The following is a 14,117-nucleotide window of genomic DNA, read 5'->3' on the forward strand; positions in this document are numbered from 1 at the left end:
AGGCTTAGAACTAACTGAACTGTGTTCCTTTTTATGGCTGAGTAATATACCACTGTATATATGTACCACTGCTTCTTTATCCATTCATCTGTCTATGGACATCTAGGTTGCTTCCATGTTCTAGCTACTGTAAACAGTGCTGCAATGAATATTGGGGTACATGTGTCTTTTTCAATTTTGGTTTCCTCAGGGTATATGCCTAGGAGGGGGATTAGTGGGTCAATGCAGCAATTCCATTGCTTTTATTCCTAGTTTTTTAAGGAATCTCCATACTGTTTTCCATAGTGGCTGCATCAGTTTACATTACCCCCCAACAGTGCAAGAAGGTTCCCTTTTCTCCACACCCTTTCTAGCATTTATTGTTTGTAGATTTTTTTGATGATGGCCATTCTGACTGGTGTGAGGTGATATCTCATTGTAGTTTTGATTTGCATTTCTCTAGTCTGAGCGATGTTGAGCATCTTTTCATGTGTTTACCAGCCATCTGTCTGTCGTCTTTGGAGAAATGTCTGTTTAGGTTTTTGCCCACTTTTTGATTGGGCTGTTTGTTTTTCTGGTATTAAGTTGTATGAGCTGCTTGTATATTTTGGAAATTAATCCATTGCCACAAAATGTGACTAAATTTTAAAAAAAGATTAATAAAGGAACTTATAGATTCTCAAATCCTGATAAAAAATTTGACTATCCAAAGAACTAAAAAAGATTATTGATCTAATTTCCTTACACACTTTGATTCTTACTAAGAAATTTAATTTTTGAAGATAAAACAAAACTATATTTATAATGAATTATCCTTCCATTGTATTTCATTAGCCTGAATATTCCCTTTTCATTTCAGTTCAGTTCAGTCGCTCAGGCATGTCCAATGCTTTGCAACCCCATGTTCCCTTTTAGGAACTACCAGCTACAAAAAAGGACTGTAAAAAAAAGGGAGATAAAAATCTCACTCTTAAGTAATCTGCGGATTTTAAAAGCTAAATTTCCAACAATCTCAATTTAATACCAAACTGTCTTTAACACTGTCATTATTTTGATACTTTATAGTTCCTAAAATATACTATGATTTAAAAAGTAAAACTTTAATCCTGAAATATAATAAATAAAAAGTTGCATTAATTTGTAGGATGAGTTTTCTTTTTCATTTACTTTCTCTATGTTTTCAAACTTTCAGAGATATATTTCTCTCAAAGCTGATAACTGAAATGGTTTGGTAATTTCTGGTAGCTGACAGCCTGTTAAAGAATAGTGAAACAGCATGTATTTGAAGTATTTCAGAAATTCATATAATAGGGCAAATATGCCCTGTTTTATAAAATATTATAGAATATAAATGCATTAATTGAATGAACAGAAGAAAAAAGTTTATGAAGTAATATATCTTCTGCCAGTATTATTTTTATTCCTTATTAGGCTGAAAGTATACTCTATGGAATTAAATGCAACTAATATATTTCAGTCTCTATGATAGACATAAAAAATGTGTACTGTAAGATACCTATGACATATTATAGAAATAGCATCTAGTACTCTATACTTATTCTAGTAGTAAATTAACTCCTATAATAAATAAGCTCTTGAAATGATTTCTAATACTAAAGTCACATAGTTTGCTCCAGAAAATGATGTTCTTAGTTGTAGTAGTTATCAGGATTTCCCAGAGAAATAATGATACAAAAAAGTAGGAGGAATGAAGATGAAGATGACTATTATATTAATCATTTTTATTTAATATCACTGTATGGAAGTTTCTGAATTACTTGTAATAAACCTTCTTTCTTTTCAAAAGAGAAAAGGAATTTGACTAGTACTAATAAAATGAGATGTGCAGAGAAATGAAGATCCAATCAAAATTCTATGTATAATTCTTCATATATAATCTATAAGAAAAGGATATCTCTTTCTTACACCATGTAAGTTTAAACAAGTGTGTGTATGCATGTTTAAATTGCTTCAGTCGTGTCTGATTCTTTGTGATGCTAGGGACTGTAGTTCAACAGGCTCCTCTGTCCATGGGGTTCTCCAGGCAAGAATACAGGAGTGGGTTGCCATATCCTCCTTCAGGGGATCTTCCTAACGCAGGGATCAAACATGTCTCTTATGCCTCCTGTGTTGGAAGACGGGTTTTCTACTACTAGCACCACCTGGGAAGCCCAACCAGGTATACAAATTAATGTCATACAGTATCATTTATTGGGGCTTCCCTGGTGGCTCAGACAATAAAGAATTCGCCCACAATGTGGGAGACTGGGGTTCCATCCTTGGGTCAGAATATCCCATGGAGAAGGGAATGGCTACCCATACCATATTCTAGCCTGGAGAATTTCATGGACAGAGGAGCCTGGCAAGCCACAGTCCATGGGGTTGTATCATTTATCACCCAACATGGCCGATGTAAAAGCCATTATCTTTTTTTTTTTAAGCTATTATCTTTATTCACAATTTTCTAGTATGCCCCTAGTCTTTCATCCTTCTTACTGGGTCTTTCTGATAATATATGTATATTCTGGCTCTGTATCTTTTGTTGTTGCCTAAATAAACATGCTCATTTTTCAAGGTCCAACACATATCCTACATCCTCTACAAGCCACTTTAAAAAAACAACTGAATTGACTGACTTCTCTTTTCTCTGCTTAATTGATGAGCACATTAAAATGTAAATTATTTATAAGCTAAAAGATCCTTTTAAAATGTTAAGAGGTACTTTTTCTGAGTACATACCATTCAATTGGTGGCACTGTTTCACTTAATCTATCCAACAACCCTATAAAGTTGGTATTAATATTCTAATTTTATAGATAAGGAAGTCAAGTAGATAAGGAAATCAAATCAAAGATATACAGGGATCAAGTAGTAAAAAAATTCTAAATTCAAGCCCAATGCCATTTGGTTCCAAATCCCATGAAAAAGAATACATTTCATGAAATATTCTAGTCCAGTGTGTCAATTCTTACTGACAAGCAAGATTAATGCACTACTCAAAATAACTAAATTTTACTTATCATCTCAAAGGAAATTATTTTTTAGGCTTTTAAATCAACAGTATTATTTACCAATTCTATAAAATACAGTTCATGAAAATTCACTGTAGGAGGTTTAGAGTATTCTTACCATCTATTATAAATAGTACATAAAAATAACAATGCCTTCATATGCATTCTATTATGTAAAATCTTTTAGAATATTAGGATAAAACAGAAATTAAGAACCCATTGTTTAATAATGTGATAGACTATTTTCATGGATAATACCATGCTTTTCATTTTTGATTCCTCATGTTAATGAATAATGATTGCAAAAATACTCAAAATTAATATAGAAATGGTTTTATAGGCCTATTTAAATGAAATTCCATTTTATTTATTTCTAAAAGGATTTAAAACAGCTCACAATGAAGAGTAATTATGATCTGGTAATGTACAAGACTCAAAAACAGAAATGAAATCATGTGGATCAATTTCCCCACAAAATCTCTGAATTACTTGAACGTTTTTGCCAAATTAAAAGATTCATAATGTTATAAAGTAAACAATAAAATATGACATTTCAATTATGACTAATTCAAATATTAACTAATACCAAGGATTGAATAGCACTTTTCAGGTCATTAATCTTAGGGCTCTTTGTCTCAAAATATCAATAAAATATTATGTGCTTGTCATGACAGTGACTATTTTTGTTTATAATTCTGGAGGTCAATTTTATTCTGTTCTTCCCTGCAAGATTTAGCCCAGACCATACTGCCTTCAGAGAACATATCTAGTTCATTTTACATAAACTTGGAGGATTTAAAGTCATTTCAGACTTTCCTCCCTGATCATCTGCTTAACATGCCTTCAATGTGAACAAGGAGTTTATGAGTCACTACATGAAAAATTTCAAGATATTATCAATTTTTAAAAATTCTACTAGGTAATGAAAAACTCATTCATCCATCCTAATATGATGCATTCCTAATCATTCTAATAGAGTTACCTTTTTCACAATTATTGTACTTGATAAGTATCCGTTTTTGTAGGTAACATGCCTATAATTACTTTAAAGATACAAACCCCTATGAAAAAGTCAAATAAATTAAAAATAAATAAAACACTACACTAACTTTCATTTGACACTAAGATATTAATTTATTCACTTCCTATTTCTTCTTAGATCTCAGACACAAAAGCCAATAGCTGATTGACACTGTTGAAGACTAAGATATTCCCTATATTTCTTTTGAAAAAATGTACTCCAACACAATGTTATAAGCATGAACTGAGTTAGAGTTAGACTATATTTGGACAAAACAATTTATAAGTATTGACAAAAAAATTTCATATCAACTGATTGAATCTCCACCCTTCCCCCCAGTGTTTTTACTAAAATCAGTTTAGGATGCATATAAAGAAATTTCTGAGTTCCCTGGCTATTTCATCATAATATTCTCTGAACAGCAAATTAAGCTTTCTATTCTAATCCTTATCTTAAACCCACTTGGTAGTTTTGGGGAAATACCATAGCATTTTTCATTTCATATGTAATCAAATAATGTACTAGAGGATTAATCAATTAGCTTGTTAAAAAAATTATTAGTAATTAATGTATGTACTGAAACATGCCTAAGTATATCACATTTAATAGAGAAAATTCAGAGAAGTCTTCCAAGCACAGCAGTCAACAAGTATAATTCTTTAAGCTGTTTAAAAGGTTTACTGAAAGCCATGAGGAAAAACCTCTTCATGAATCAGTTTTTCTGTCTGTTTAAACAAACCAGACTTGTCTCAACATGACTATATATAAAAAGTCACACTGATTTACCAGATGAATGTAAAAGACTTTAAATCTACAGTCTCATGAAAGTATTTTTCAATATACTAATTGGTTATGATAAAGTAAAAATAACAAAACATCCTGTTTTCCTTATGATTGTCATTATAATTTCATGTGCAAGTTCATTAACTTAACTGGCTTGATTTAACAACGTACCAAAACTGCAAGAGCAAAATGAATTTTTTTTCTTAGCAAACAAAAGGTTGTTTTTTGTTTCTTTAATTTTTTAAAATGATGTGATAGTCATAAGAATTAATGTAGATGTTGTAAACGAAGCACATGGTTTCAAAAACTAAGAAATACCCAAGTTCAGGATGAAAACATTTTATGGTAATCTTTCTTCCTGTAGGCAGCAATTATAATATGGTCTCACAGTATTTGATTAAATTTACCTGTCTCTGTCTGGAGAATAATGGTCATCCATGACACGGTGTCTATCCATTCGGCTAATTGTATTATAATGTCCTATAGCAGAGCGTGTCCCTCGAAGTCCCTGCTCCACATTTCGACTGAAATAGCAAGATCCATTAAATATCTTAATAAACCATAATCATATATTATACTAAAAAATAAAGTTTTTTAATAAAGACAGTATAAAAAGACAAAAGATCACTGTAATGTCAGCCTTAAGATTTTTGCTTTGTTTTAACTAATTGCACTTCTGGCTAAATCTATAAATTTCACATGGAGATTGACAATAAAATTAGGAGATTGCTGCTGTAACAGGTGTGTGCCTGCTAATTGCTTCAGTCCTGTCCAACTCTTTGTGACTTGCATGGACTGTAGCCCTCCAGGCTCCTCTGTCCATGCGATTTTCCAAGCAAAAATACTGGAATGGGTTGCCATTTCTTCCTCCAGGGGATCTTCCTGAGCCAGAGATGGAAGCCGGATCTCTTACCCCTCCTACATCTCCTACATCGGTAGGCAGTACCCACTAGTGCTGCACAGGAAGCCATAAGAGGTCCGGCATAAAATTAAGGCAATATCAATGGGAATGAAGATAGGGATTATGAAAACTATTAATGGATGACTCCCAGGTGTATGGGAGAAGGCAATGGCAACCCTCTCCAGTACTCTTGCCTAGAAAATCCCATGGACAGAGGAGCCTGCTAGGCTGCCGTCTATGGGGTCACACAGAGCTGGACACGACTGAAGTGACTTAGCAGCAGAAGCAGCAGCCCAGGTGTATAGTAGTGATAATAAAATATGAAATATAGGAGGAAGTATAGATTTGTGTGGAGAAAATGAGTTCAGCATGTTGCTTATAGACAATATATTTGCCATCTTATTTTAGGGATAATAATTGTTTATTTTTTTAATCTAAACTGATATTTTTATAACCGATCAATGACTATTTTTTTAAGCTACCATTCTTGGCCTGGGTTGTTTACTAATCTTACGGGCTTCCCTTGTAGCTCAGTCGGTAAAGAGTCTGCCTACAATGAAGGAGACCTAGGTTCAGTTCCTGGGTTGGGAAGATCCCCTGGAGGAGAGAATGGCAACCCATTCCAGTATTCTTGCTTGGAGTATCCCATGGACAGAGGAGCCTGGCAGACTACAGTCTATGCGGTCCCAAGAGTTGGACATGACGGAGTGACTAAGCACATTCTTTTCCATACAGGCTTTCTGTTAAGTGCAGGTGAATCTAATCTAAAATCCATGTCTATTTTCTACTGGTGTGTTCAAATATTCATTCTTTGATAAGTCAAGAATTCCTTTTTTTTTTTATGAGAAACGGTTTTATTTACTAAAACTACAAATTTAAAATCTTATTCTCTCTTGCACTTTAAATGTCAGATTACAAATCTTATTATTCTACTGATAAGTCTACCACATTTAAACAGTTACTTTTCAGAAGACTTTTAATAATTTTAGTCCCATTTACAATCTTACCTAAATCTTCAAATGTTTTTTTTCAAATATTTTAAACTATGTTTATAAATTTAATGTTAAATTTTCTCTTTAATTAATTGTCTAAATAAACATTTAAGTACTTAATATCCTTCTAATTAAGTTAAATTTATAAATATAATAAATCTTGTTCTCTTAGACAGTCTAATGCCACGTATAAAATTAAGATGACAACCTAAAATTCTAAGTTTAAATGTCTAAAAATAACTCCATTACTCATTTAAAATAAGTGTTTTAAGATTGTCATTCTAAGGGTTCAAATTGCCTTAAACATTGCAAGTATATAAAATGTGAAATTATGCACATATTTCCTGTTCAGAAACATTATTTCCTTGGTTCTTACTCTAGTAAGCCTTTCTATAACTTAATTGGATTGATTCGGAAACATTTCCATGGTTCTTACTCTATTAAGCATTTCTATAACTTAACTGGATTGATTAGAGTTTTCCTCTAAATATAAGTCCTGGAATTCTAGATTTCCAAACAATTCTTCCCACTGCTCATGCATTTCCTTTTAGTCTTCTCATGATTGTTCTTAACTGTATTGCTCCAACAAATGTTTATTCTTTCCTATTTCTTAAAATGTCAATATCATTCATGAGTACAATTAGTTGGGTCTAACTAGATCTGCTCAATATATATATGAGACTGGAATTTGTATCTTCTTTATGACTATGAACTTAAAATAAAATCATATTTAGGTCATCCAACGTTACAAAGTAGCCCATATTTTGTATTACTCTCATTATATAGGCTATTGACTAGCACATATGTTTTCCCCTAAATAACTTTTTTCTGTAAGAACCTATCTTTATAAATTTCTAATAATATTTTAAGATAAATAGGCTTATAATATCATCCTATAAAATGTTATGCTGTCTTACCTCTGTGGAGGAGGGACACTGGGTGACCAAGATCTAGTCCTTCCTATAACATCTACTCGGTGTGGAGACCCTGACGGCGAACAGTGGTTGGATGACATTACTTGTTCTGGCACTGACAATGTTGAGCTTTGAAGATCCCGACCATTGTGTCGATAATCTAAGGTGGAAATATTAAGATTACAGTTATCCACACACTAAGATTTTTAGTATTTTGTAATTTACTGAAAAACATAAAATGTTAGTGAAAGGCTTTAAATATAGTAAATGTAAAGCATAATGAATAAAGCACAATGCTAACATAAAATAATATTTTATAAACACTTAAATTGAGGAGTGACAAATATTCAAATATTTAGACAGCTACTATGCTCACTTTTTTACACAGTTAGTAATCTTCATTAAAAGAATTAAGCTTATTCTAAAAACATTTTCATCTCTTCATTGACCAGAAGAGCTTCAAATAGTTCTCAACAACTATAAATATTTAGAATAATTAACCTGACAAAAAGTTCCTACTTTGTATAGTGCATGCATGTTCAGTTGCTTAACTCGTGTCCAACTCTTTGCAACCCCATGTACCGTAGCCCACCAGGCTCCTCTGTCTATGGGATTTTCCAGGCGAGAATGGTAAAGTTGGCTCAGTTGGTAAAGAATCTGCCTGTAATGCAGGAGACCCAGGTTCAATCCCTGGTTCGGGAAGATAGCCTGAAGAAGGAAATGGCAACCCACTCCAGTATTCTTGCCTGGAGAATTCCATGGACAGAGGAGCCGGGCAGGCTACAGTCCATGGGACTGCAAAGAGTCGGACATGACTGTGTGACTAACTTTCACTTTCAGGCAAGAATACTGGAGTGGGTGGCCATGCCTTCCTTCAGGTGATCTTCCCAAACCAGGGATCAAACCTGAGTCTCCCGTGCCTTCTGCGTGGGCAAGTTGGTTCTTTACCCACTGAGCAACCTGGGAAGCCCAATTTTTATAGTCTATATAGATACTTCTTTAAGAAATAAACAATATTAGAAAGCATTCTGAATATCACTTGAAATAAACATTTAAACTTTGATTCCAAGTATTTGAAGTTATCTCAAAAATTACACTTGATTTCAAAATAGTAACACAGAGGATATTATACAGCAGTATTTTTTTTCCCTCAATGGATTATTGAATGAATCACCATATAGCAAAAAAAGTTAATAATACTGAGATAAGAAACAATGATGTTTTATGGTGGTAAACAATAATGAGTCCAGGATAAACACTTTGTATTGTGTAGGCTTGCTAAATAATATTCTGCAATAGCAAAGATTATTCCAGAAAGTAGTAACCCAAATAATGAATGATTCCTGAAAATTTTTTTTCAAAAGATATATTCTTTAATAAAATGGAAAAAAAATAACAATCTTTTTTTGTCATTCTGGAAGTAGAAAATAAAAGAACTGAGATATGCCCCAAATGAAATCAAGACAAAGAGCTTTAATGACCTGAAGAAAAATATTTGGGCTAAAAAATCTGATGTGGCTAGATATTTAATAAAGAGAAGAAGTTGAAAAGTCAATTAATAAATGAATAGAATACAAGTAGGGGAAAATGCTAACAATCTCCAAGCAAGGTATCATGAGAAATATGACTTTATTAAGATTCAATTCACAAATGATAAAACATGAAAAATATTTTTGTAGTCTTAGTGAATTAATATATTATTCACCTTAGTGCAAAAAATAAAGGCTAAAAGGATTGTATTGAGTTTTTTAAATGCAGTACACTGAAAGCAAGCAAACTGACTCATACTGTATCAAAATTTGTCCAACAAAAATTATCAGTCACTGACGCAATTGTAGCACATCTTACATACAATAGAACATAAATATTTTGTTCATGATAAAATTGGCCATGCTTATGAAATTTGCTAGGCTAATTAACCTTTAAGCAGAAGAGAATCAAACATTTTTATAATAGAGTATATTATATTTAAAAACATTTCCAAAAATTATAAAAAATAGCTACTTAGCTAAATTATTAAATCATCAGACAAATTTCTAGCCATAAGTGAGGCAATATTTTAAAACTACAATATCACAATTTCAAAATGCAGCTGTACCTGATACTTAACATAACAACAATGTACAAAATTTTTAAAAAGTGCATTCAAATATTTGATACATGTGGCTGTTTGTGATTGTAAAAATTTTTTTCCACATTGTTAGTGAAATATAAAGAAGCTTTAGTTATACAGTAACTTCTCAAACTTATAATGAAATCCTTATTATTTAGTAATTTAAAAATAGAAAATTGGTAAGTACTTATGAGACATCTTTCAGTAAGAATATTCAACCTAACAATCCATACAGATATTCCAGCAACTGGAATCATTCAGTTTAAACTGCCGAAAGGCTGTTTTGGGGGTGAGGGATAAACAGGATAGTTCTTTTGTAACTCATTATATTTATCTGTCTATCTATTTACATGTTCATTGGTAAATAACTTTACAAATGGAAGTGATTATACTTCCTTCTTATTACTATAAAATTCTTACCTGATACTACACCAATTCCATCATCACAGTCATAATCAGAGACCTCACTATCACTTATTCTCTTTGATCCTATGAAGCAAACAATAGCAATAATTAAAATCACTGATCATTTAAGGAAAAGAAAAATCCTCACCAACCTAAAAAGTGAATGAAAGGATTTTGAGGGGAACACTTGAGAATAAAAAACAAGAAGAAAAGTCATCATAAACTCACAAACACTCATTTTCACGTATATTTCATTATGTGAGGATATTATTTTTAAAAGTGTAAGATAAAGTTCCTAAAAGGATTAAAGTTTGAAATACTATTAAACATTAAATAATATGTTAGTGATTTCATGCTAATTGATAAAAATCTATTGAACAAAAAGCCAAGTCAAAAATAGCTCAATCAGTTTTAGATGCTTTTAGACAAATGCACTTAAATCTAGACAAATTTCTAAGTACAAACAATGTTATAGTCAAAGATGTTCATGTGTCTTTTTCTAATATGCGCATGACTAATGAATTAAATACACCCAATTATTTATTTTTCACGTTTATGGAGAGGAAGAATAATTTAAGACATCTTAAACATCCTTCCTTTACTATTACTTTAGTTGTTTCTCTGTTGCTTTAAGAAAGATATGAGAAATAAATCATCCACAAACTAACTTATGCATTGTGAACTGTGTTATATTTTCTAGGAAACAACCTAAGATAGAATAATAATAATTATTATAAATCAATAGTCCTGTGTCTGTTTTCCTTACAAATCTGTAACAAAACTTTAAAAGTTAATCATGCTATGGCAAAAATCACATTAAACTGAATTAAGGAGAGTTTGATTGACTAAATGGCTAAAGCAGATTGCCCTCGCACTTAACTATGACATATATCACATATACAAATAAAAACATTATAATTTTGTAATCTTTTCTGAGAATCTTTTACTAAAGCACTTCTTTTTTTTTCTTGGTATCAGAAAATATTTAACGACAAATGAAGACAGTGTTTCTATTTCAAGAGGACTTGTTTTGTCTGTCTACTTACACAACACGTTACTCATTACATAGACGAAACTCTTGAACACATGTATACCTATGACAGATTCATTTTGATATTTGGCAAAACTAATACAATTATTTAAAGTTTAAAAATAAAATAAAATTAAAAAAAAATAAAATAAATGCTTTCCTGTAAGGTTTATAAAACACTGAAAGCTCATGTTGTGTAAAATAGCAATAATTAAACTGTTCAGTCACTGATGCAATTCCTTTCAAGGAATGTCTTCCAACATCTGCAACCGCTCCCTAGAAATACGCTCTCTCTATATTTTGCTTGTTTGTTGTCCTGCCCTCTTGGGAGAGGAAGAGTCTTTTTTTTTTTGATAGGAACAGCAGTTCTTGTTTTTCTCCTTTTAATGGTTAGGTAGAAAATACCTATCTTTTTTGGTCATGTGGTCCCACTGAATTAACTCACCACTATTTTCCTTACAAATCCATATGTCATAACGTTTTAGACCCAATTGAATCTGAGGCCCTTATTGTTGCTTTGTCACTAAGTCATGTCCGATTCTTTTGTGACCCCATGGACTGTAGCCCGCTAGGCTCCTCTTTCCATGGGACTTCCCAGGCAAGAACACTGGAGTGGGTTGCCATGTCCTTCTACAGAGGGTCTTATAGCACTGGTTAATATGGAAACCACAGTTATCTGACAACATCTCAACAGAATGGTCACAAAAGGAGTTATAGAATCAGGACAGACATTGTAAATAAACTTATGAGAGAGGAAGGATAACACAGATGAGGCTCTGGAGGAGAGAGTTAAGAACTGCTCTGCTGATAGGAAGATTTCACCTTGTAAATGATCAAGGAAAAAGCAATGATTATTTTAATGCTACTGGTTCAGCATAGAGCATAAAGATTACATAATTTTTGTCTTGGTCAAGGATCAGATCTGCCTCTAATGTAAGATAAGAATGACACCAACATAAGAATGAAGCTCATTTTATTAGCCTTTGTGTGTTGTCCTGTGTGTGTGAGACAGTAGGGGTTGGAGTCGGAGGTAGGGCATACACGTGGCTTGTAAATGCTACTTCCTTTCAACTCTTGATCACTTTCCTGAAGGAAGTCTTGATTTATTTTGATATTAGTCCTACAGAAGTTAAATATATTGCAGTTATGTTCTCTCTATGTGGATCTTGTCTTTTCATATTCTGATGAATTCAAGTACTTAAGTTTAATGGCACTGAATATATCAATCTTTTCTTCTAAAACTGTTTTCAGGGTCTCCTTTAAGAAATTTTCTGAGCTTATATACAAGTACAGAGATACTCTTATTTCCTTCTGAAAGTTTAAAAATGTTGCTTTGTGCATTTATATCCTTGTCCATCTTGAAATGAGTTTGTGAATGACAGGAGATATGGATGTAAATTCACTTTTTCAATATGGATAACACATATCTCAGCATTGTTTATTTAATCATCCTCTTTCCACAATGATCTGCAATGTTACTTCTTCCGTTATAAATAAATGTATTCTATCTGCTAGGACTTGTTTGGTTCTCTACTTGTTTTCCTTGTACAAGCTGATTATCTATAAACCAATAACTCACTGTCTTTGTTATTACAATGTTATATATTGAAATGCAAATAATTCACCTAATTATTCATATCTTTGATCTTTCCCCTTCACTCTTTGCTCTTCCATTTAAATTTGAGATTCAGGTTATCAAACTGCACAACAAACATTCTATTGGGATTTTGACTTGATAAATACATTAAATTGAAACATCAATCAGGGAGAAATGACACATTTTACAGCATTGTTTTACAAGCTATGAATATGGCATTCTCTTCATTCAAGTTGCCTTTAGGATCTCTCTGAAATTTTTTAACTTTGGTCATTCAAATTTTCCTTTTTTGTTGGATTTATCCTTTGTATCTTATCATTTCTATTGATTTTAGAAATACTGTTAAAATGATGTTTTATAACCTAATTGCTCATAAACAGAAATGCAGTTTTATTGTAAAACAATGATAATCAGCCAACTTGTTAAAGTCTCTTTTTCCCTTGTAGTGGTAGCGCACTAACCATGCGTGCATGCTCAGTGGCTAAGTCATGTCCGACTCTGTGACCACATGGACTGTAGCCCACCAGGCTCCTCTGTCCATGAGGTTTTTCCAGCAAGAATACTGGAGTAGGTTGCCATTTCCTCCTCCAGGGGATCTTTCCAACCCATGGGTCGAACATGCATCTCCTGCATGGGCAGGCAGATTCTTTATCACTGAGCCACCTCGGATATCCCTGCCCCCTTATTTTTAATGGTTTTGTTAGTATTTTCTTATGGAGACAATCTTTCTTTCCAGTCCTAAAGCCTTTTCCCTTTTTCTTGTCTTTCTATGCTAGTAAGTTCAATACTGGAAAGAAAAAGAACTTTTACATTTCTTTCTAATTCTGATTTTAAATAGAATTTTTCTAATATTTCTCCATTAAAAGTGATATCTGCTGAATTTACATCCTATCAGATTGAGGAAAATCTTGAAAGTTCAGTGATATTTCATAAATGATTTTCAATTTTTATTTACAATTGATTCTGGCCCATTTCCTTCCTTGTACTAACCTTTCGGCTTAAAATCAAAGTTACACTAGCCCAACTAAATATAGAAAACTAGTCCTATTTTAATCTCTGGGAGATTAATCTGTAGATTAAAAAATTCTGTTCTTTGAAATTTTGATAGAACTTATCTATAAAATTACCATTCCTTTGTGGGAATATTTTAAATTACTAATTCCATTTTGTAGTAGATGTAGAATGATGTATTAATTCAAGGTGTAGTAAATCATATATTTTAAAAGAATTTCTTCACTTTAAGTTTTCAAACTGTTTGCTACAACATTTCTAATTTTATTTTTTAATGTATTTTCTGATATATCAATCATATTATTATTTGAATACTAACTGTACCTTCTTTTTAATCTGCCATAAATTTCATCAGAGGTT

At 32.2% G+C, this 14,117-nt stretch overlaps 1 protein-coding gene across 29 annotated transcripts in view; it reads right to left on the reverse strand.

Annotated features, from left to right (window-relative positions):
* Positions 1-14,117, reverse strand: part of RIMS2 (regulating synaptic membrane exocytosis 2) — a 609,863-nt gene that overhangs the window by 228,076 nt on the left and 367,670 nt on the right. For all 29 annotated transcript variants that reach the window (XM_070802800.1, XM_070802803.1, XM_070802799.1 and 26 more), the window contains 3 exons: positions 10,135-10,203; positions 7,605-7,761; positions 5,202-5,318 (listed from right to left, as the gene is read on the reverse strand). In XM_070802800.1, coding sequence (XP_070658901.1) covers positions 5,202-5,318; positions 7,605-7,761; positions 10,135-10,203 — 343 coding nt within the window. The remainder of the gene's footprint in view (positions 1-5,201; positions 5,319-7,604; positions 7,762-10,134; positions 10,204-14,117) is intronic.

This window comes from Bos indicus, chromosome 14 (genome assembly GCF_029378745.1).
Source record: "Bos indicus isolate NIAB-ARS_2022 breed Sahiwal x Tharparkar chromosome 14, NIAB-ARS_B.indTharparkar_mat_pri_1.0, whole genome shotgun sequence".
In the NCBI taxonomy this organism is placed as follows: domain Eukaryota; kingdom Metazoa; phylum Chordata; class Mammalia; order Artiodactyla; family Bovidae; genus Bos; species Bos indicus.